The sequence below is a fragment of the Rhinopithecus bieti genome, unplaced genomic scaffold, assembly GCF_001698545.2.
Source record: "Rhinopithecus bieti isolate Rb0 unplaced genomic scaffold, ASM169854v2 scaffold_26813, whole genome shotgun sequence".
Taxonomy (NCBI): Eukaryota; Metazoa; Chordata; class Mammalia; order Primates; family Cercopithecidae; genus Rhinopithecus; species Rhinopithecus bieti.
Genome location: NW_016812144.1, coordinates 968,594 through 990,880, shown reverse-complemented (window position 1 = coordinate 990,880; position 22,287 = coordinate 968,594). Strand labels below are relative to the sequence as shown.

Genomic DNA, 22,287 nt, shown 5'->3' with positions numbered 1-22,287 from the left:
TGAGGAGTTAGAGGCTTGCAAAGGAGTGAGGTCAGGGAGGAGGAGGACGCGAACCGACTTGGTTGGCCAGGGAAAGGGCGGAGCAGGACAGTGGCACCGGCTTCCATCTTTGGAGCGCCACTCTGGCTGTGATGAGAAGGGACCAACCGTGGCACCAAGTGCCAATTAGGAGGCCCGTTGCTTCCATTTTGTAGCCAGAGCAAAAGGAAGTCCCTAGCAAACTGCCTCCATGGTTTCTGTGCAGGAGTTTTAACAACACTGGCTAAGTTGCACTTGGTTGATGAGGAAACTGAGGCCAAGGTCGCAGGAACAAGATGCCTAGACTCACAGCCTGAATGGACATGTCCATGGAACCCGTGGCCACCCTGGGGTTGGCAAAACAGATACATCTATGCCACCCCCACTCCTGCCCTACTGCAGCCTTGCAGATCACCCAGCTGGTTGCCTGCCCCAGGAGCTTCCCAGCCCTTCCCCCTGGGGCTGGACTAGGGGAGGACCCCAGAGGAGAGGCCCTGATTGTGAGGCTTTTCCAAAACAGCCTCCCCTATCCCTGGCACGAGATCCCTGTCCTTCACTGCCCTCTGGAGTGATGAACCCTGAAATCCCAAGCCCTAGGGAGATCTGGCCCTAACTCAACTACCAGTTCCACATCCCTGGGCCCAGTGAGTGTAGTCCAAGAGGCAATGTGACCAAGCCAGGAGGACATGGGCTTTGGGGTTAGAGCTTGAACCTGCACACTCCTCATTTCCCTTGTCATCCTGCTCAAGCCCTCTCACCCTCTGAACCTTAGTTTCCACCTCCAGAAAAATGAGGATGCAAACCCTCCCTTCATGGGCAAGTTGGACAACAAAATCGGGTCTGGGCCACAGGTCTGATACCGACCTTTCTTACTGACTCATAGATAAAAACATTGTCTCTCCAGACCCAAAGGCCAGGCATGGGCAGCCATGTGGCCCAAGGTCTAGTCTATGAGAGAGTGGGGGCAGCCCCTTCTCACTAGGCAAGCCTCAGCTTTACCCACTTCAGTAGCGGATTTTTCAGTGTTTATTCAAACTTCCTGTTTTCTTCCCAATTACACATCTTTTTTTCAGTGTAGAAAAATTAGAAAGCGTAAGTGAGCAAAAAGAAGAAAAAATCTTTAGACCAGGGGTGGTGGCTCACGCCTATAATCCCAGCACTTTGGGAAGTCGAGGCAAGAGGATGAATTCTGTGCGGGAGTTTGAGACCAGCCTGGGCAACATGACAAAATCCTGTCTCTACAAAAATAAAAAATTAGCTGGATGTGGGTGACACGTGCCTGTAGTCTCAGCTACTCTGGAGGTTGAAGTGGGAGGATTGCTTGAGCCTGGATTTAGAGGCTGCAGTGAGCTATAACCGTGCCATTGCACTCAGCCTGGGTGACAGAGTGAGATTCTGTCTCAAAAAAAAAAAAAACTTTAAACCTACTACCCAGAGATAAGCCCTGCTAATTATGTGAAAGAGCTTTTCTTCTCTCTCTCTCTCTGTCTCTGTGTGTGTGTGTGTTTGGGGGATGGCTGCACACTCTTCATAGACTTTTTTTTTTTTTTTTTTTTTTTTTTTTTGGAGACAGGGTCTCGCTCTTTTGCCCAGGCTGGAGTGCAGTGGCATGATCTCAGCTCACTGCAACCTCTGCCTGCCAGGTCCAAGAGATTCTCCAGCTCCCAGGTAGCCGGGATTACAGTCGTGCGCCATCAGGCCTGGTTAATTTTTGTATTTTTAGTAGAGATGGGGTTTCACCATGTTGGCCAGGCTAGTCTCAAACTCCTGAGCTCAGGTTATCTGCCCACCTTGGCCTCTCAAAAGTGCTGGGATTACAGGAGTGAGCAACGATGCCCGGCCTTCATCAATTTTTTAAAACAACTTTATTGAGATATACTTTATGTATCACAAAATTTATCAATTTTAAGTATATTGTTCAATGATTTTTAGTTAACTTTCTGAGTTGTGTGACCATTACTAGCTGTAGAACATTTTTATCTCACAGTGAGATCCCTCATGCTTGTTTAGTCACTTCCCGTTCCTGCTCCCAGCCCCAGGCAGCTATGAATCTGGTTTTTTGTTTTGTTTTGTTTTTATTTGAGACGGAGTCTCGCTCTGTCACCCAGGCTGGAGTGCAGTGGTGCGATCTCGGCTCACCACAAGCTCCACCTCCCAGATTCAAACAATTCTCCTGCCTCAGCCTCCCTAGTAGCTGGGACTACAGGTGCCCGCCACCATGCCCAGTTAATTTTTTGTATTTTTAGTAGAGACGGGGTTTTCACCATGTTAGCCAGGATGGTCTCAATCTCCTGACCTCGTGATCTGCCCACCTCGGCCTCCCAAAGTGCTGGGGTTACAGGCGTGAGCCACCGTGCCAGGCCAGATCTGCATTTTTTTTTTTTTTTTTTTTTGAGACGGAGTTTCACTCCTGTTGCCCAGGCTGGAGTGCAATGGCGCAATCTCAGCTCACCGCAACCTCTGTCTCCCAGGTTCACACGATTCTCCTGCCTCAGCCTCCCCANCATGACAAGCTCAAAGCTCTGGTCCGGGTGGGGCATGCTATCTAGCAAAGGGCTGGGGACAACAGGCTGTGGTCATGATACTGACATCCACTCCACAGGATCATGGTTTGGGGGTACTTGGCTATGGTGTTTGTTTTGTTTTTTTGAGACGGAGTTTCACTCCTGTTGCCCAGGCTGGAGTGCAATGGCGCAATCTCAGCTCACCGCAACCTCTGTCTCCCAGGTTCACACGATTCTCCTGCCTCAGCCTCCCCAGTAGCTGGGATTACAGGCATGCGCCACCACGCCCAGTTAATTTTGTATTTTTAGTAGAGACTGGGTTTCTCCATGTTGGTCAGGCTGGTCTCGAACTCCCAACCTCAGGTTTTCTGCCCGCCTCGGCCTCCCAAAGTGCTGGGATTACAGGCATGAGCCACCGCACCTGGCCGGGATCTGCATTTTTATAAATTAAAATAGGGTCCATTGGTTCACAGCTGACTGGATTCTGCTTGGTTCCATGCAACAGCCAGATGACAGTCAGGTTCCTTCATTTACCCACCTGATCCCCTGTTGATGGGCACCTAGGTTGTTTTATCGTTATAAACTGTGCTGCAGTGGACACTGAGGCCAGTCTCTGCCCAGACCCTCACTGTGTTCCTAGGATGAGGTTCTGGGAGGGGAATTGCTGGTCAGAGGTCAAGCCTGCTTTTGAAGCTTCTTCTACCAGGTGTGGAGCTTAGCAGGTTTGATAAGGTCTGAAGATTCGGGGGTGGAAATGCCAGGTCCCTTGAGAGACATGAGGGATAAGAGGGGGCCAGGGCAGCCTTGAGTGCCAGAGTGCAGAGCTAGGCTGGATGTGGGGATGGCCGGGGGTCAGAGCAGGGGCACGCCGAGCTTCAGCTCCCTCTGGCTGCTCAGGTGGAGGATCGTAATGTGAACAGAAAACACTAATTGAGTACTTACTGTGCTCCAGACACTGTGTTGATGATCCCACTTAATCCCCTGACAACCCCAAGTAGGTAGACATATGATGAAGATGACGGCCTCGAGGACCAGAGAGGTTAAGTGACTTGCCTGAGATCACACAGCCAGATGATGGCAGAGCCAGGATTCAAACCCAGGCTGTGGGCTCCAGAGCCTAGCTCTTAAGCTCTTAATCACTGGGCTCCTAAGAATGGGGATGAGGCTTGGCGCGGTGGCTCAAGCCTGTAATCCTAGCACTTTGGGAGGCCGAGACGGGCGGGTCGAGAAGAAGTCAGGAGATCGAGACCATCCTGGCTAACACGGTGAAACACCGTCTCTACTAAAAATACAAAAAAATTCGCCGGCGTGGTGGCAGGCGCCTGTAGTCCCAGCTACTCGGGAGGCTGAGGCAGGAGAATGGAGTGAACCCGAGAGGCGGAGCTTGCAGTGAGCTGAGATCCAGCCACTGCACTCCAGCCTGGGCAACACAGCGAGACTCCGTCTCAAAAAAAAAAAAAAAAAGGGGGGGGATGAGGGGTTCAGGGAGGCTGCTCCACATGGGGCTACTCTGGGGGCCTGGAAGTGGGTCACAGAGGGGTCAGAGGCTATGTGGCCACCTCCCCATCCCAGTCTAGAGCAATGTTTGAGTCATCAGACTGGGAACCAGCCCTGATGAACCAGCCAAGGGCCTTGGGCCCCATCCGGTCCTGCTGCCTGCCATGGCCAAACTCTTGTCATGTGACTGGATTTGGGGATGGAGCTGCCTCCGTGAGTCCTTGCGTCTGTGGGTGAAGGCACTGCCCTGGCTGTAGAGTGCCCCTGGGTTTGAGTCCTGCCTCTGCACCGAGACCTCAGGTGAGCCTGTCTCGTCCTGCGCCTCAGAGTACCTTGCAGCAGTCGGGGGAGGATGGATTGGGAGAGTGGCCTGGTACCTGTGTTGGGGATTATTATTAAGCCTGTGGCAGTCTTCACCTCCCTGCTGAGGATTAATTTATCCGATTTTGCACAAGCTTATGAGTGCAGAAGAGGCAGATGGAAACAGAGTTCTGGCCGAGAGCCTGGAAGGGGGCCTCGGGGTCTCTTTCCTCTGCCTGGACCCCGTCGTGTCTGGTCTTTGTCTGTCGGACCCCGGATGTCTGCCAAGCCCGATCAGAGGCTGCTTCCCGGAAAGCCCTTCTGGGTGCCTCCGTGCCCTGAGTAGTGCGTTCTCAGAGTTCTCCCGCCCTGATGTCCCTCCCAGCATGCCCAGCCCAGCCACGACAGGGCCTTGCTTCTAGTCATGTGTCTGGCTGTTTGCTGGGTCCAGGACAGCCCTGGTAGGGCACATTGGGGGCCCGCTCTCCCACACCATACCTCTCCCCAGGATATTTCACACCCCACTTCTCTCCCTAGTCCCACCAAGCACTGGCACTCCTTAGAAAACACAGCTCTAGACTGGTCACTGCCCCAGCTCACAGCACTGAACTCCCCTGGTCTCCAACCATTCATGGCTCACCAGTGCTCCAAGATAAAGTTCCCTTGTCTCTGCTGGGTGCGGTGGCTCACTCCTGTAATCCCAGCACTTTTGAGAGGCCGAGGCAGCAGGTCACGAAGTCAGGAGATCGAGACCATCCTGGCTAGCATGATGAAACCCCGTCTCTACTAAAAATACAAAAAATTAGCCGGGCGTGGTGGTGGGCACCTGTAGTCCCAGCTACTCGGGAGGCTGAGGCAGAAGAATCACGTGAACCCAGGAGAATCACGTGAACCCAGGAGGCGGAGCTTGCAGTGAACTGAGATCATACCACTGCACTCCAGCTTGGGCCACAGAGCAAGACTCTGATTTAAAAAAAAAAAAAAAAAAAGTTCCCTTGTCTCAGCGTGGCATTCAAGACTTGCAAGGATTGCCAAATATGCCCCTCCTGTGATACTGCCCATTTATCCAGAACCCCCACCTCAGGCACAGCCTGCTCTGGTAAGGTGCCTCCTCTCCCTCATCCCCGTGTTGAGGGCCCCTCAGGGGTGGAGCCTGAGGGAGTCTCTCCTATCAGACATGTTCCCCTTCCCATGCCTCTTGGCATCCAGCTAACCCCAGGGTAGCAGAAAGCCCTCCCAGTATGACCACGCGTTGCTGTGTCTCCTAGGGAAAGTGCCCTGCCCTCTCTGAACTGTGGGGGCCTCCCCTGAAAAGCAGGAGATGGAGGCTATAGGATTTGCTGGCTTTGAGCCCCCAGGGGTTCAGCCCTAATGCATCTGAAGGGACAGGGTTGGGGGGATGGAGAGGAGGGTGCTGGGAGTGGGTCCAAGGAGTCAGTGGGCAGGTGGCTGGGAGTTACCTTCTGCCCAACATTCACCTAGCTGGACACAAACATCCTGAGTGACCCGGTCAGCTCCCGGCAGAAGTCACTGCCAGTAGAGGCCTGGGATCTGGACTTTGCTTGCTGACAAGTGGAGCCGAGGCTGGCCAGAGGAAGTGCCTCTGACCTTGTCTCCTAGCAGCCATGGGCCATGTGGACATGCCCTTTGACCCTGGGCACTGACAGTGTGTGACAGCCTGCACCATGTGTTCCACAGGGGCTGCTGTGTATGTCAGGGGTGAGGTGGGGAGAGCCTTAACTGGCTCAGGGGTGAAAGGACAGGGAGCCATTGAGACTGGCTCCAGGTGTGGGTCCCCTGCTGTGGGAGGTGGGACAGGGATAGGGGTCCATCCCCCTAGGGGGAATTTGTGGCCTACCCCAAACCCTGTTTGAGTTCCTTTCCTAACTGACTCCCTGTCCCTGCAGCTGTCTCCCAGCAGGCCTTGCCTCTGCATGCTGCCCCTGCCAGTCTCTGGGGTCCCTGTGCTCCCTGCAGCTAGAAGGCTAGGATCAGGGGTCTTCACAAGCAGCCCTACTGTATGACCTTGGACAAGTCCAAGAACCTTCAGGTTCTTTTTTTTTTTTTGAGATGGAGTCTTGCTGTGTCACCCAGGCAGGAGTGCAGTGGTATGATCTCGGCTCACTGCAAGCTCCGTCTCCTGGGTTCACGCCATTCTTCTGCCTCAGCCTCCCGAGTAGCTGGGACTACAGGCGCCCACCACCACGCCTGGCTAATTTTTTTGTATTTTTAGTAGAGACGGGGTTTCACCGTGTTAGCCAGGATGGTCTCCATCTGCTGACCTCATGATCTGCCTGCCTCAGCCTCCCAAAGTGCTAGGATTACAGACGTGAGCCACTGTGCCTGGCCCAGGTTCTTAACAATGTAAAGGGAACAGTACTAAAACCAGTTTCTTGGAATTATGGAGATCTGGTGAGTGAAGGCTTAAGCAGTGCATGCACATAGTAGGCCCTAACCAATGCCAGTTAGTGTTATCAGCATTTAGCCAGATGCAGTGGCTCATGCCATTAATCTTATTGACTTTAGAGGCTGAGGTTGGAGGATTGCTTGAGGCCGGAAGTTCAAGACTAGCCTGGGCAACATAGCAAGGCCCTGTCTCTAAAACAAACAAACGAACAAATCATCATTTAGAGCACTTAACCAGTACCTGGCACCCGATAGGTTTAGCTCAACAAATGTTAGCAGCAGTTACCCAAGGAGCCTGTGCTGGAAGTTTCTAGGATGTACCAGGCTATGGTTCTAAGTTCTGAGCATCTGCGATGTGGTGGTCTGGAGTTGGTGAGAGACAGGATGGGGCTGACTAGGCCAGTGGGGAACCCCCACCCGCCACGGGGAACAAGCACCCTATCCTTGGTTTCCATGGAAGATAATTGATGCCGGGCACAGTGGCTCACGCCTGTAATCCCAGCACTTTGGGAGACTGAGGCAGGAGGATCTCTTGAGTCCAGGAGTTCAAGACCAGCCTGGGCAACATTGTGAGACCCAAACTAAAAAAATTAGCTTGGCATGGTGGAGTGTGCCTGTCGTCCCAGCTACTCAGGAGGCTGAGGCTAAGGCTGGAGGATTGCTTGAGCCCAGGAGGTCGAGGCTGCAGTGAGCCATGATCGTACCACTGCACTCCAGCCTGGGCAACATAGTGAGGCCCTGTCTCAAAACAAACAAACAAAAAGAACCTGCTGAGGAAGCAGTGTTTCTGGCTGGGGGAGGAGGGGCAGAGTGGCCATCTGGCCACAGATCGTGGTTTCTGTGCAAAACACATCAAAGCAGCCTTGGAACTGTGAGCGAAAGCACCTTCAAAGTTCTAGTCACAGCCTTGGGACTAAGCAAAGCCACCAAAAGTACATAAAAGACAATGACCATCACCCAGTGCCGGTGATGCTAGAAGGAAAGGGAATACGTTGTAGGGGAGGTTGTAAAGGGCTTTATCTTTTCCAGACTGAAGCCTGGCAGCTCGAAAACGTCTTGCTGCCTTCATGTGAGCTTTAAAACAAGCTACAGAGAAACAACCCAAGAGGGAGATATATATATATATATATATTTTTTTTTTTTTGAGATGGAGCCTGGTTCTGTTGCCCAGGGTGGAGTGCAGTGGCATGATTTCAGCTCACTGCAACCTCTGCCTCCTGGGTTCAAGCGATTCTCCTGCCTCAGCCTCCCAAGTAGCTGGGACTATAGGCACGTACCACCACGCCCAGCTGATTTTTGTATTTTTAGTAGAGGCTTGATTTCACCATGTTGGCCAGGATGGTTTCGATCTCCTGACCTCGTGATCTGCGTGCCTCGGCCTCCCAAAGTGTTGGGATTACAGGCGTGAGCCTGTGTTTTCAGAGACAGGGTCTTGCTCTGTCACCCAGGCTGGAATGCCGTGGCACAATCACAGGTTGCTGCAATGTTGAACTCCTGGGCTCAAAGGATCCTCCCACTTCAGCCTCCAGAGTAACTGAGACTACAGGCTCATGCCACCATGCCCAGCTATTTTTAAAACTTTTTGTAGAGCTGGGGTCTTGCTATATTGCCCAGGCCGGTCTTGAACTCCTGGGCTCAAGTGATCTGCCTGCCTCGGCCTCCCAAAGTGCTGTGATTACAGGCGTGAGCCACCACGCCAAACCTTAGCACTGCCATTTTGACTGAGAACAAGTGCCCAGCAGCAGGGGCTACTCCCAGAATTGCCACTGCATCAGGCCCATGGGTTGTTTTTCAGCTGCAGGTGATAAGTATGTGCCCTGGGCCACCTCTCAGACAAGGTGTCTGAATTGGTGCCGATCAGCATCACATGTAATCGCCATCTCACAGGTTCTGTTGAGGGTGATTCTGCACACCTGTAGCTCTGGGAAGAGCCTAGTGGGGAGGAGGAAGCATGGCTGTGAGGTTTACAGGGTCGGACGGTCATTGTGTTGGGAGCTGGTGTGTGGAGGGGCATAGACGAGGAGAGAATGTGAGGTGGCGTCACAGCAAGTTTTGATGGAGGAATAGGAATTCGCCAGGTGGAAAGGATATTCCTGGTGGAGGGAACAGCCTGGCCTCCAATAGCGTGCGGTGTTCAGAAAGCAGGCAGGGAAAAGGAGGCCCAGGGAGATACCAGTTAGGGGATGGGGGCGGAGGCAGACGAGGGTGGAGGAAGCCATGGCTGGAGTTGGCATAGCCTTTGACTGGGGTCCCTGCTGTCGTCAGCCCTGTGCTGGGTGAGGCTGGGATCACAGCTGGTTCAGGCCCTGCCAGGAGGGGCCCCAGCTGAGACCCAACCTCTACTTTGGCAGGGGAGGTGGATGGATCCTAGGGTGGGGAGAAGGCGGGGGAGGGTGGTAGTCAGGAGCCCCGGGAGGGGCGGTGCCAGAGCTGAGCCTTAAAGAGCTTCGTGTCGTCCTTTCTGTCCTTGCACTCTGCACACACTCATTGAACTGCGACAAATGAGGACAGCTGGTCAGGGCAGAGGCAGGCCAGAGTTGGGGCTCACTGCTGTCCCTGGTAGGCTGGGGCTGAAGGGCAGGCTCTGGGGTCTGCAGAATGGGGTTTGCATCCCAGATTCTTCACATGGCAGCTGTGGGACTTTGGGCACAAGGCCTCCGTCTGAGCCTTAGTTTCCTCAAGAGGACTTGCGCCCAGGTGCACCTGGGGCTCCAGCCATGGGCGCGTCCCATTCCAGGAAGAGCCGGCACACACTTGTGCCCCTGGGGCACCCGAGCGCACAAAGGGCAGCCTGTGCCCCTGCTGAATACACAACCAGCTGAAAACATGAGAACCGCCGACTTCAGTTAGGAGGATCAAGGAGGTGACTGGTGGGTGCAGAACAGCAGGCAGGGTGCAGCCCAGCTCCCTGGAGGGATGGTGGGCACCCATCCCCACCCTGCCACCTCAATTAGCAGGCAGAGAGGGTGTGCTCTGGAATCCCACGAGCCACTGTGCCTCGTCTTCCCCCGTGGCTGACCCTTCTTCACAGTTGGTGCAGCTTTGTGATCTGCAGTGCAGGGATCAATTTGCAAATACTTTTCCCACCCATTCCCTGCAGAATTGGGGTCCTTGGCTCAGATGACAGACCAACCTGAGTTGGAATCCCAGCTCCTTGGTGGCCATCCTGGCCTCCACCCCCTCACTGCCTCTGCTCCTCCTGTCCTGCCCATGCCCACCTCAGGGCCTTTGCACACACTTTCTTCTGCCCTCCCTTCTGGTCCACTCCCTCATTTCATTCAGGCTTCCTTTCAGATGTCACCTCCTAAGGTGGGCTGCCCTGACCACCTCATCTACAATGGCCCCAGTGCCTGGCACAGGATTGGCACACAGCAGATATTGTCAGAGAGATGGATCTGGGTTCTGTGGACAAGGCCGTGGGGGCAGGTGGAGACCTTCCTCTTCCAGGAGGTTGTTTGGGGTTCAAGGCCTTGTGTGACTTGTAGGCTTCTGTGCTGGTCAGAGCTGGGCCCTGCAAGCGCATGCTATGAGGCCTGCCCAGGATTTCCCTCATGGCCTCACAGAATACACTGGCCAGAGTCATTAAAGGGCGCCCGCATCTGCCTTCAGAGAGAGGTTTGAAGGTAGAACTGGGGAGGGATGCCAGGTGGGGGTTCAGGTTTCCTGTTGGGTCCTGATAGAATCAGGGCAGGAGAGGAAGAAGAGGGAAGAGGAGGAACGCAGGTTTGGGGAGGGGGTGGCAGGGCTTCACAAGCCTGGGGAAGGTGAACGAGGGAGCAGGTGGGACCACCATGGCCCAGAGTCTGTGCCTCCTCTTCCTTCCTGTGTTCGGAATGTGTGTGGGAACCAGAAGGGCCTTCTCAGTGTTGGTGGGGAAGCCTGGTTCACCCGCGGGTGGGCCGCAATTTGGGTGCCACAGTGAGCCTCTAGAGACCAGCTCTCCCAGCTTCCAGGGCAGGGACTAGGGGAGGCAAGAGAGGCTCTTCCTTAAATTGTGAACCCAAGGTGCCTCAGCTGCCCTACTCTAGACTGGCCCTGTTAACTCCCCTTAAAAAACCAACAACAACAACAACAACAACAACAACAACAACAAAACAAAAAAGTGACTCAGTCGAATGGTAATGGAGCTCCGACGTGAATACTGCAAGTATCAGGCAACTCACTACCTGACTTTCCAGTTCTAAACCATTCTAATTGCTGTAGAGAGAACTAACCTTTGTTGAGACTGTTGAGTGATGGATGTTTTACACACTTGCTCTCCCAGAATTCCCACCTGTGGAGACCGTAGGTGTGGGAGCTCAGAGAGGAGCAGTGGACTGTCCCCATCACACAGCCAGTGAGGGGCTGAAGAAAGAGCAGGCCCTGGCATGTAGCCCCAGATAGCCCGCTTGGGTGTGTCTCTGAGGGAGGCTGCAGGGCTGGCTCTAGAGTTTCCTTTTTTAGTCTTAGCCTGGTGACCAGCTTTCACAGAAATCGGCCAGCAGGCTGGGTGCGGTGGCTCACACCTGTAATCCCAACATGTTGGGAAGCCGAGGCGGGAGGATCACCTGAGGTCAGGAGTTCAAGACCAGCCTGGCCAACAAGGTGAAACCCTGTGTCTACTAAAAATACAAAAATTACATTTCATTACAGGCGTGGTGGCGCACACCTGTAATCCGAGCTACTCAGGAGGCCGAGGCAGGAGAGTCACTTGAACTCGGGAGGTGGAGGTTGCAGTGAGCTGAGATTGCACCACTGCACTCCAGCCTGGGTGACAGAGCCAGACTCTGTCTCAAAAAAAAAAAGAAATTGTCCCGCAGATCAGCCCCAGGGGAGACTGAGCCAGGGTTTGGCCAGGCCTTGAGTTTCAGAGGCTGGCCATGGCTGGTGGCACCCAAGCCCTTGGGGCATCTTAGCTTAGTCTGTGCCCTCTGCCCAAGGGCCAACCCTCTGTTCTCGGGTCACGCTTCCTCCTCTTGGAAGGCCCCCCCACCCCACCCCCACCAGAGCCTTTAATGACTCTGCTGCCCCTGGGGCTCAGAGAGCAACCGCCCTCTCCCACCCCACTTCCTCAGTGGGATGGGACGGGGTTAGAGCAGGAAGATGAGACAAATAAAGACACCAATAAGAGGCAGGAGGAATATGTGGTAAAGCCAAGATGGGTAAGGGGAGGGGACAGGCTTCGGGGTGGCCCTGGCCCTGCTGTCTCAGGCTAGTATCTGCTTGTTGGTGCCACCACATTCTGGGCTCAGAAACTGGGGAGCAAAGTAATGAAAGAACCAGGCTGGGAGGCCATGGGGAACTCGTGCCTGGAGTTCAGCTCTCAGCATGCTTTTCGGTCGAGGACGCTTCCCTGTCTTAAGTCACTCAGGTCAGAGCCTTTGCCAAGAGCAATGCTGTTTTGTTTTGGGGGTGAGGAAACACCCACAGGCTGAGGGGAGGGTTGGGCCGTGCTAGAGAGGCCGTCTGTTGTCCTTGGACCTCCAAAGCTGGAAAATAAGGGCCTGGACTGGACGGCTGCGAGGACAGGGTGCGAGAGAGACATGGCTGGGTTTTCTTGCTTAGGGTCCTGAAAAGAGAGCAAGGTTGGGGCCACAGGGACCCCAGCCCCCAACGGACTGCTGAGTCGCTGGGTCTGCCCAGGGTTCAGGCACCCTCCCAGGTTGCAGCCAACTGGGGCGGGGGCTGGGCAGAGGCGCTGGCCTGCAGGTTGGGGCAAAGGCAGGCTTTGCTGGTGGTCTATTTGGCTACAAAATCATCTGACCAGGCTCTGATCATTTGTGTGTGTGTGTGTGTGTGTGTGTGTGTGTGTGTGTGTGTGTGTGTAACTTTTACCTTTAACAGAAGAGGGAAGACAGGCCCAGGCACCTCCTCAAAAGAGCCCCAGAGCCTGTCACCCCTTCCTTACCCATCTTCTGTCCTAGGGACTGCATCCCTTCCTGGCCTCCCAGGGTCCTATAATGAATAAGGGTGTCGGGATTCACTTGGTGACTGCTGAGTTGTGAGGCTTTGAGGGGGAGGGGCAGACTTCACCCACCAGCAAAGGGACATCGGTGCTGCAGTCAGGAAACTTCTATGTCCGGGCCTCAGTTTCCCGGAAGTGACCTGTTTTCAGGAGTGGCCTCATCCCAGACCATCAGCCCCCCTGCGGTGAGGGGTGGCCCCTTCCTGGGGCTGCCCTAGAAGGGGGAGGTCCATGCACCCACCGCAGCCACCACTCGGCAGCCATTGGCCTTAATTAAGCGCTTCTTGCATACTAAGTGCTGCACCCAGATTATCTCCCTTATACCATTCGACGCCAGGGAGATAATGAGTGTCCTGTTTCTGGAGGAGTAAACTGAGGGTTGGAGTGGTTAAGGCTCGCTCAGGGTGCCAGCGAACCAGTAATTTCGAACACAGAGTTCTGGTGTGTTGGGCCAGGACCTCTCTGCTTTGACCCTTTAACGAAGGGGGCGGGAGCTGAGGGCCGGTGACCGCCAGTAACCCCGGCAGACGCTGGCGCCGAGCGGGTTAAAGGCGGACGTCCGCTAGTAACCCCAGCCCCATTCAGCGCCGCGGGGTGAAACCCGAGCCCCCGCCGCCGTGGGGAGGTGGGGCGGGGGCCGGGGCGGGGCCCTAGCGAGGCGGCAGCGCGGCCTCTGATTGGCCGCGCGCGCTCACCCCATGCCCGGGCCCGCAGCCCCGAGGGGCGGGGTGGGGCGGGACCTGCAGGCGGCCGGGCTGGCTGGGCGGGGCGGGCGGGCGCCACGCAGCGCTCAACGGCTTCAAAACTCCGCCGCGCCTTGACAGGTGAAGTCGGCGCGGGGAGGGGTAGGGCCAGCCGCCTGGACGCCCCAAGGGCGGGCGCAGATCGCGGAGCCATGGATTGCACGTTCGAAGGTATTTTTGGAGGCTCCCCCCGGCCCCAGCCCTTTATACAATGCCTCCGTCTCCTGCAGGTTCTCCTGGGGTGGGCAGGCATGGGGGCTACGGAACTTGAGCAGGAAAGATCCCCTTCCTGAGGGAGAAGGTGTGACAGTTACCAGCTCACTGGGGAAGTGGGGGGCTACCCCCTATCAAATTAGTGCCCCCTGCAACTCAAGGGGAAGGGTTTGCTTAGAGACCCGACAGCAGCATCCCGACCTAAGAGGGTTTGGAGGGAGAGGGTGGCCTTCTCTACATTCTCTGCACCCGCTTTGGGACAGGACCAGGAGGAAACAGGGAGGAGGGCCCGTTGTCCCTGTCTGCTACAGCGTCTGCCCTGTTTGGCACCCTTGCCTATTGTGGGCATCTTAGACTCTTCAGGCAGACAGTGGGAGCCCTAGATTGTCAAAATTGTTAGTTTTTCTTTCAGGCCTCAGTTTCCCCCATCTATCAAAGAGGCTCACAAGGACTGGGGTAAAGGGGTGGGAAACCCTGCAGTTGAAAGTCCATTATGACTTGATGACTTGTGACCTGGAGCGTCCACAAACCAGGAGAGTTTCTACTTGAGAAGCCAGGGAGACTGGGGCTGCCACCCCATCCTATTCTGCAAACTGCTCTAGGAAATTTCCCCTCCTGCAGTAACTTCCCTGCCTGGGTACCTGTCAGTAGGCGATGCTGGGTCTCCACTCTGTGCCAGCTGCCTGCTAAGCAAAGCCGCGGGCAGCCCTACCAAAAAGGGTTTAATCTTTCTGTTGTACAGATGAGGAAACTGGGGCCAGTGAGAGGAGGCTGTTGGTCCAGGCTCCACTTCAAGCTGGTGGTGGGCAGGGCTGGGAGCTCAGATTGGGGATCCTGAGAGCACTGGAGGTCCCCATTGTCTTAGAGAGCATTCTGCAGAATGGGTGCCACCGTGAGTGGGTTAGAGGGCCCTGGGCTGAGCCAGATAGGCTGCCAGGCGCCAGCTGGGGGAGAGGGCCCATGGCCAGGCAGGGCTGAGGTGGGAGTGTGTCCCAGTCTGTATGAGGAGGAAGGAGTCAGGACAGACAGCACTTGCTTTTACAGAGATAAAATCAAAGCCCTGAGTGGCCAGGCCTGGGTCTTGAGGCTACTTGGCTGCAGGCAAAGCCTGGACTTGAGCCCAGAACTCTATACAGAGACACACTGGTTGGCCATGTGGCCAGCAGCTGGCTCGGCCCTAAGCCTTGGTCTGTTCCACTGAGTAATGGGTTGGTGATAGCAGCCTGGCTCTTGGCTTCTTGGTGGGGCAAGAAAAGGCACAGAGACAACAGATTCAGGATTTTGTAGACCTGGGTTTGAACCCCACTGCATGCTCTTGGGCTGCTTGTGGTCCTTCCTGAACCTCAGTGTCTTTTCTTGTCTCCAAGATGAGGTGAGCTAATCTTTTGAAAAGGTAGTCTAGGGTAGTGGCCAGTGGTTGGGGCATTGGAGTCAAGTAGGGTCTGGACTCAGTTGAATATCAGACTCTATAAGAACTTAGGCCAGTAAGTCACCTCTCTACAGCTCAGTTTCTTCATGTGTAGAATGGGGCCAATGATCACACCACCCTCTCAGCTGTGGGTGAAGATTAGGGGCCTAGCCTGGCTCCGTAATGTGGGTAGCCCCACAGTGGGCCTGGCTTTTGGCCCAGACCCACCCTTCTGACATGGGCCCCCACCCTTAGAGTCCTTCCAGCGTGGATGAGGACCCTGCTCTGATCTGGGGTTCTCTTGGGGGACTTCCCTGTCGCCATTTCTTTGGAGATCCTGCGCTGCCCTAGGAAGAGTGGGCCCAGGCTGCACAGTTGGTCCTTGGTCACAGAGGATCCCACCACTTCTTCAGGGCCTCAAGGCAATCCTGCCTCGCTCTGTGCCCCTCTTCCCCCTGTAAACTGAGGGAAGGGGGAAATCACCCACTCCTCAGCAGTGTCTAAGTTGCTTTGTCAAGTTCAGTGCCCAGAGGATCCTGCTGGGGGAGCCTTTTAGGATGAGACCAGGAGTGGCCAATGGTGGGGTATAGGGTCCATCGCCCCTATATGAAGACCCCCTCTGTCCTGCTTCCCACTTGCTCTAAGCTGCTCCTCCCTCCCTATCCCCATCTCCGTTCCAAAGACTGGAGCTGCTGGATCTGTGGACGGAGACATGCCCCTGTTTCACACATTGAGAAACAGGCCCCAGTGGGGTCAGGGAAGACTGCACCTGGGCCTCTGGATTCCTTTTGTTCTGTGTGAGGTGGGGCTGATGGACTGTGGAGAGGGCAGGAGACCTGTCTGGAAGGGTTGGTCACCTCATGGGCAAATGCTTGGAAGCTGGTCTGAGTCCACAGTGCAGTGTGGACGTGTGTGTGTGTGTATGTGTGTGTGTGTGTGTGTGTATGTGTGTGTGTATGTGTGTGTATGCGAGTGTGTGTATGAGTGTGTATGTCTATGAGTGTGTGTATGTGTGTAGGTGTGTGTGTATATAAGTGTGTGTGTGTGAGTGTACGTGTCTATGAGTGTATGTGTGTAGGTGTGTCTGTGTGTGTATAAGTGTGTGTATGAGTGTGTAGGTGTGTATGAGTGTGTGTATGTGTGTGTATATGTGTGTGTATGAGTGTGTGTATGATTGTGTGTATGTGTGTGTATATGTGTATGAGTGTATGTGTGTAGGTGTGTATGAGTGTGTGTATGTGTGTGTATATGTGTGTGTGTGTGTGTGGACTCAGAGGTGGATGTCTTGTAGAACGTATGCCCCGTGAAGACAGGAGTAAAAGTTTACCATCATCCACATCAAGATACAGGACATTCCCAGCTCCCCAGGAAGTTGCCTGTTCTAGGCAGGGATTTTCTTATTCACAGCCAGGAACAGTGCCTGGCATAGTGTGGGCACTCAGCACATGCTCCTCAAATGAGTCAATGAGTGAATGAATGTGAGCCTGCTGTTTGCTGTGGACTAAGGATGTTGCCAGATGTTTGGGCAAATACTGGGTGGTGGGAAGAGCTTAGGCTCTGAAGTCTGCAGTCTTGGGCCCGACCCTGGGCTCAGCCCCAGCTTCCCAGCCTAGCTGTGGGGCAAGATTGTGAGCCTTGTGGTGCCCACCTTGTCCAGGTANCTGCTCCTCCCTCCCTATCCCCATCTCCGTTCCAAAGACTGGAGCTGCTGGATCTGTGGACGGAGACATGCCCCTGTTTCACACATTGAGAAACAGGCCCCAGTGGGGTCAGGGAAGACTGCACCTGGGCCTCTGGATTCCTTTTGTTCTGTGTGAGGTGGGGGCTGATGGACTGTGGAGAGGGCAGGAGACCTGTCTGGAAGGGTTGGTCACCTCATGGGCAAATGCTTGGAAGCTGGTCTGAGTCCACAGTGCAGTGTGGACGTGTGTGTGTGTGTATGTGTGTGTGTGTGTGTGTGTATGTGTGTGTGTATGTGTGTGTATGCGAGTGTGTGTATGAGTGTGTATGTCTATGAGTGTGTGTATGTGTGTAGGTGTGTGTGTATATAAGTGTGTGTGTGTGAGTGTACGTGTCTATGAGTGTATGTGTGTAGGTGTGTCTGTGTGTGTATAAGTGTGTGTATGAGTGTGTAGGTGTGTATGAGTGTGTGTATGTGTGTGTATATGTGTGTGTATGAGTGTGTGTATGATTGTGTGTATGTGTGTGTATATGTGTATGAGTGTATGTGTGTAGGTGTGTATGAGTGTGTGTATGTGTGTGTATATGTGTGTGTGTGTGTGTGGACTCAGAGGTGGATGTCTTGTAGAACGTATGCCCCGTGAAGACAGGAGTAAAAGTTTACCATCATCCACATCAAGATACAGGACATTCCCAGCTCCCCAGGAAGTTGCCTGTTCTAGGCAGGGATTTTTCTTATTCACAGCCAGGAACAGTGCCTGGCATAGTGTGGGCACTCAGCACATGCTCCTCAAATGAGTCAATGAGTGAATGAATGTGAGCCTGCTGTTTGCTGTGGACTAAGGATGTTGCCAGATGTTTGGGCAAATACTGGGTGGTGGGAAGAGCTTAGGCTCTGAAGTCTGCAGTCTTGGGCCCGACCCTGGGCTCAGCCCCAGCTTCCCAGCCTAGCTGTGGGGCAAGATTGTGAGCCTTGTGGTGCCCACCTTGTCCAGGTATTGTGATGCACTCGCAGCAGCAGGCATTGCTCGAGACAGCACAAGTGCTTGCGAAATGGCTGTGTGTCGGGAACACCAGCTCCTGTGGGTGGCTTTCTGTTCTGGTGGCATTGCCCACACATACAGCTGTGTGCCGACAAGGGTTGTGCAAATAGGGTTGTGTTTGGATGTATGCAATGCCCTGTTTGGGGGTCAGTCTCTGCCTTGCTCACACATCTTCTCCTTTTCACAGACATGCTTCAGCTTATCAACAACCAAGACAGTGACTTCCCTGGCCTGTTTGACCCGCCCTATGCTGGGAGTGGGGCAGGGGGCACAGACCCTGCCAGCCCCGATACCAGCTCCCCAGGCAGCTTGTCTCCACCTCCTGCCACACTGAGCTCCTCTCTTGAAGACTTCCTGAGCGGGCCGAAGGCAGCACCCTCACCCCTGTCCCCTCCCCAGCCTGCACCCACTCCATTGAAGATGTACCCGTCCGTGCCCACTTTCTCCCCTGGGCCTGGTATCAAGGAAGAGTCAGTGCCATTGAGCATCCTGCAGACCCCCACCCCGCAGCCCCTGCCAGGGGCCCTCCTGCCACAGAGCTTCCCGGCCCCAGCCCCAACGCAGTTCAGCTCCACCCCTGTGTTAGGCTACCCCAGCCCTCCGGGAGGCTTCTCTACAGGTAAGGGGGATGTGTGGTGGGAGGGGACACCTGGGGTGGGACTCCCAGGAGCACAGGAAGAAGCTTCTGCTGTGATGTGAGTAGAGGTCTGTGCAGGCTTTAGAAATTGGGGCTCCACTCTGCGCTTGAGACACCTTGTTACTAGCAGTCCTGGTGTGCTTATTGCCAGGGTAGGCACAACCTCAGACTGGAGGCCTGGCTTGAAGCCAGTGCATTTGCATCAGGGCCCAGGCAGGGACTGTCCATAGGAAGCCACATGGGGCAATGACTCATCCAAGGCCAGTTGGTGATAGAGACCTGAAGAGCAGGTTGAAAGTGGGAGAGGGCAGTCTGTGCCTGCAGCCCCAGGCTTTATTTCTGCAGGGAGCCCTCCTGGGAGCACCCAGCAGCCGCTGCCTGGCCTGCCACTGGCTTCCCCGCCAGGGGTCCCGCCCGTCTCCTTGCACACGCAGGTCCAGAGTGTGGCCCCCCAGCGGCTACTGACAGTCACAGCTGCCCCCACGGCAGCCCCTGCAGCGACCACTGTGACCTCGCAGATCCAGCAGGTCCCGGTGAGGGGTTTGGCCAGGGGTTGGGGAGGGCACAGCCCCTGGCCCAGCCACACAGCTTACGGCCAAGCCCTCTCCCACCCTCAGGTCCTGCTGCAGCCCCACTTCATCAAGGCAGACTCACTGCTTCTGACAGCCATGAAGACAGACGGAGCCACTGTGAAGGCGGCGGGTCTCAGCCCCCTGGTCTCCGGCACCGCTGTGCAGACAGGGCCTTTGCCGGTGGGTGATGTGCGCAGGGCATAAGGGAGTGGGGTCTGCACACACACATGCCCAACTGGTAACATGTGCCTGGTCCTGCAGACCTTGGTGAGTGGCGGAACCATCTTGGCAACAGTCCCGCTGGTTGTAGATGCGGACAAGCTACCTATCAACCGGCTGGTGGCGGGCAGCAAGGCCCCGGGCTCAGCCCAGAGCCGTGGAGAGAAGCGCACAGCCCACAACGCCATTGAAAAGCGCTACCGCTCCTCCATCAACGACAAAATCATTGAGCTCAAGGATCTGGTGGTGGGCACTGAGGCAAAGGTGTGGAGAGGCCTGCAGGGGCACAGACCGGGGTGTCCCTAGGAAGGAACAGATCAGGGGTAACTGGAAGGAAGAGAGGGAGTGAGACTGAGCCTGGACAAGCAGGGAATTGGGCTTCAGCATCCCCAGGCCTGGCCAGCCTCATTTATTTAGTTAAACGGGTTTGCAGACCTCTTCAATAAAGGTGGGGCTGTGCTAGGCATGGGGGATGCAGCAATGAACAAGACAGACAAAAATTGTCTCTCAAAGAGGAGCCGATGTTCTGGTGGGGGAGATGGACAGTAGGCAGGATGAACAAGTGCTCGAGTCCACCACATTTGACCCATTGCAGAGAAAGCAGGAAGAGGGATGATGAGGGTCCCCTGGTGGTAGCCAGGGAAGGCCCCCCTGAGACGGCGGCAGGCACAGCAGCAGCTGGCCAGACCCTGCTGTTTGCATCTTACATCCTAACGCTATGCTCGGCCTGGGAGGTGGGTGCTACTAGGCGAGGAACAATTTCAGGTAGAAGGAACAAGTGCAAAGGTCTGAGGCAGTAGTGTTGCAAAGCAGCTCCACAACCCCTTGGTAGGGCCCCCCAACCCCACAACCCCCGACCTCACGGGCCACCTGTGCTCTCCCCCTCCTTTCCACACCATGCAGCTGAATAAATCTGCTGTCTTGCGCAAGGCCATCGACTACATTCGCTTTCTGCAACACAGCAACCAGAAACTCAAGCAGGAGAACCTAAGTCTGCGCACTGCTGTCCACAAAAGCAGTAAGTCCTGGCTTTATTGAACTCCAGTTGGGCCTCACCTCTAGCCCTGCTCCACCCCCCACCCTGGCCATGCCCCCTGTCCCTAGCCCCACCCTGCCCTTGGTTCTGGCCTACCCTCTGCCCCGCCTACCTCACCCTTGGCTCTAGCCCTGCCTTCAGCTCTAGTCCCTTGGTTACCTCTGGTCCTGAAAGAGCCCTGGCGCCCCCCTTTGGCCGTAACCCAGCCCCATCGAAGCTTCCTGGGCCAGCTTTAGGAGCTACAGCAGTCCCTAGACCCCCAAGGGCCTAAGCTCTGATTGGGATCACATATCCAACCTTTACTCCTGGCTCTGTTCCTTTCGGTCCACAGAATCTCTGAAGGATCTGGTGTCAGCCTGTGGCAGTGAAGGGAACACAGACGTGCTCATGGAGGGCGTGAAGACTGAGGTGGAGGACACACTGACCCCACCCCCCTCGGATGCCGGCTCGCCCTTCCAGAGCAGCCCCTTGTCCCTTGGCAGCAGGGGCAGTGGCAGCGGTGGCAGTGGCAGTGACTCGGAGCCTGACAGCCCAGTCTTCGAGGACAGCAAGGTCGGGCCCTGCCACGGTGCCCCCTTCCCCACTCCCAGCCATATCCTCTGAACCTCAGGACAGGGTCAGGAAGACCCTAACAGATCCTACCTCCCATTTCATAGACAGAATAACTGAGGCCTGGAGCCATGTGGGGTCCCACAGTAAGGTGGGCAGAATCCTGACTCCCCTTCCCAGCCTCATGGTCTCTGGGGTCCCTCTGGTTCTGCCCTCACCACCCTGCCCACCCCCACCAGGCAAAGCCAGAGCAGCGGCCGTCTCCGCACAGCCGGGGCATGCTGGACCGCTCCCGCCTGGCCCTGTGCACGCTCGTCTTCCTCTGCCTGTCCTGCAACCCCTTGGCCTCCCTGCTGGGGGCCCGGGGGCTTCCCGGCCCCTCAGATATCACCAGCGTCTACCACAGCCCTGGGCGCAATGTGCTGGGCACCGAGAGTAGAGGTGGGACTGGCCAGCCCTGGCATCTTTGGGAGGGCGCTCTGGGGGAGCCCCCAGGCTTGTGAACTTGGGGCTCTGGATTTCCTGGGAGCTGTGTCCCCAGCTTTCCCTCTGTCCATAGATGGACCTGGCTGGGCCCAGTGGCTGCTGCCCCCAGTGGTCTGGCTGCTCAATGGGCTGCTGGTGCTGGTCTCCTTGGTGCTTCTCTTTGTCTACGGTGAGCCAGTCACGCGGCCGCACTCAGGCCCCGCCGTGCACTTCTGGAGGCATCGCAAGCAGGCTGACCTGGACCTGGCCCGGGTAAGGGGTTGCCCCTGGCAGAGTGGGCAGGGCAGGGACCCCAGGCTGGGAAGGTGCTGGGTGTCAACCCTTGTTCCTCGCTCCCTGTGCACACCATGAATCTGTCCTGTCCTCCCTGTGCCTGGCCATGCATCCGCAGACCCCCACCACCCCTCCAGAGCCTGCTGTGGATGGCTCTTCTGAGCTATGGGGCAGCTGCTCTGACCTCACTTTTCTCACCTGGAAAACCCTCATCCACAGGGGGACTTTGCCCAGGCTGCCCAGCAGCTGTGGCTGGCCCTGCGGGCACTGGGCCGGCCCCTGCCCACCTCCCACCTGGACCTGGCTTGTAGCCTCCTCTGGAACCTCATCCGTCACCTGCTGCAGCGTCTCTGGGTGGGCCGCTGGCTGGCAGGCCGGGCGGGGGGCCTGCAGCGGGACTGTTCTCTGCGGGTGGATGCTCGCGCCAGCGCCCGAGACGCAGCCCTGGTCTACCATAAGCTGCACCAGCTGCACACCATGGGTAGGACCGAGCATGGGGCGGGCTCCGAGGTGCTCCCTGCTGCCTGCGCTCCACCCACAGCCTCATGCCTGCTTGCCTTCCAGGGAAGTACACAGGCGGGCACCTCACTGCCACCAACCTGGCGCTGAGTGCCCTGAACCTGGCAGAGTGTGCAGGGGATGCCGTGTCTGTGGCAACGCTGGCCGAGATCTATGTGGCAGCTGCATTGAGAGTGAAGACCAGTCTCCCACGGACCTTGCATTTTCTGACAGTGAGTGGGTGGCGGGGGGGTGGGGTGG

At 55.9% G+C, this 22,287-nt stretch overlaps 1 protein-coding gene across 1 annotated transcript in view; it reads left to right on the top strand.

Annotated features, from left to right (window-relative positions):
* Nucleotides 1-22,287, top strand: part of SREBF1 (sterol regulatory element binding transcription factor 1) — a 29,283-nt gene that overhangs the window by 2,125 nt on the left and 4,871 nt on the right. Inside the window, exons 2-12 of the mRNA XM_017895565.1 lie at nt 13,494-13,583; nt 17,944-18,375; nt 18,739-18,926; nt 19,011-19,145; nt 19,227-19,448; nt 20,088-20,202; nt 20,552-20,772; nt 21,009-21,210; nt 21,329-21,507; nt 21,748-22,009; nt 22,093-22,263. Coding sequence (XP_017751054.1) covers nt 13,494-13,583; nt 17,944-18,375; nt 18,739-18,926; nt 19,011-19,145; nt 19,227-19,448; nt 20,088-20,202; nt 20,552-20,772; nt 21,009-21,210; nt 21,329-21,507; nt 21,748-22,009; nt 22,093-22,263 — 2,217 coding nt within the window. The remainder of the gene's footprint in view (nt 1-13,493; nt 13,584-17,943; nt 18,376-18,738; nt 18,927-19,010; nt 19,146-19,226; nt 19,449-20,087; nt 20,203-20,551; nt 20,773-21,008; nt 21,211-21,328; nt 21,508-21,747; nt 22,010-22,092; nt 22,264-22,287) is intronic.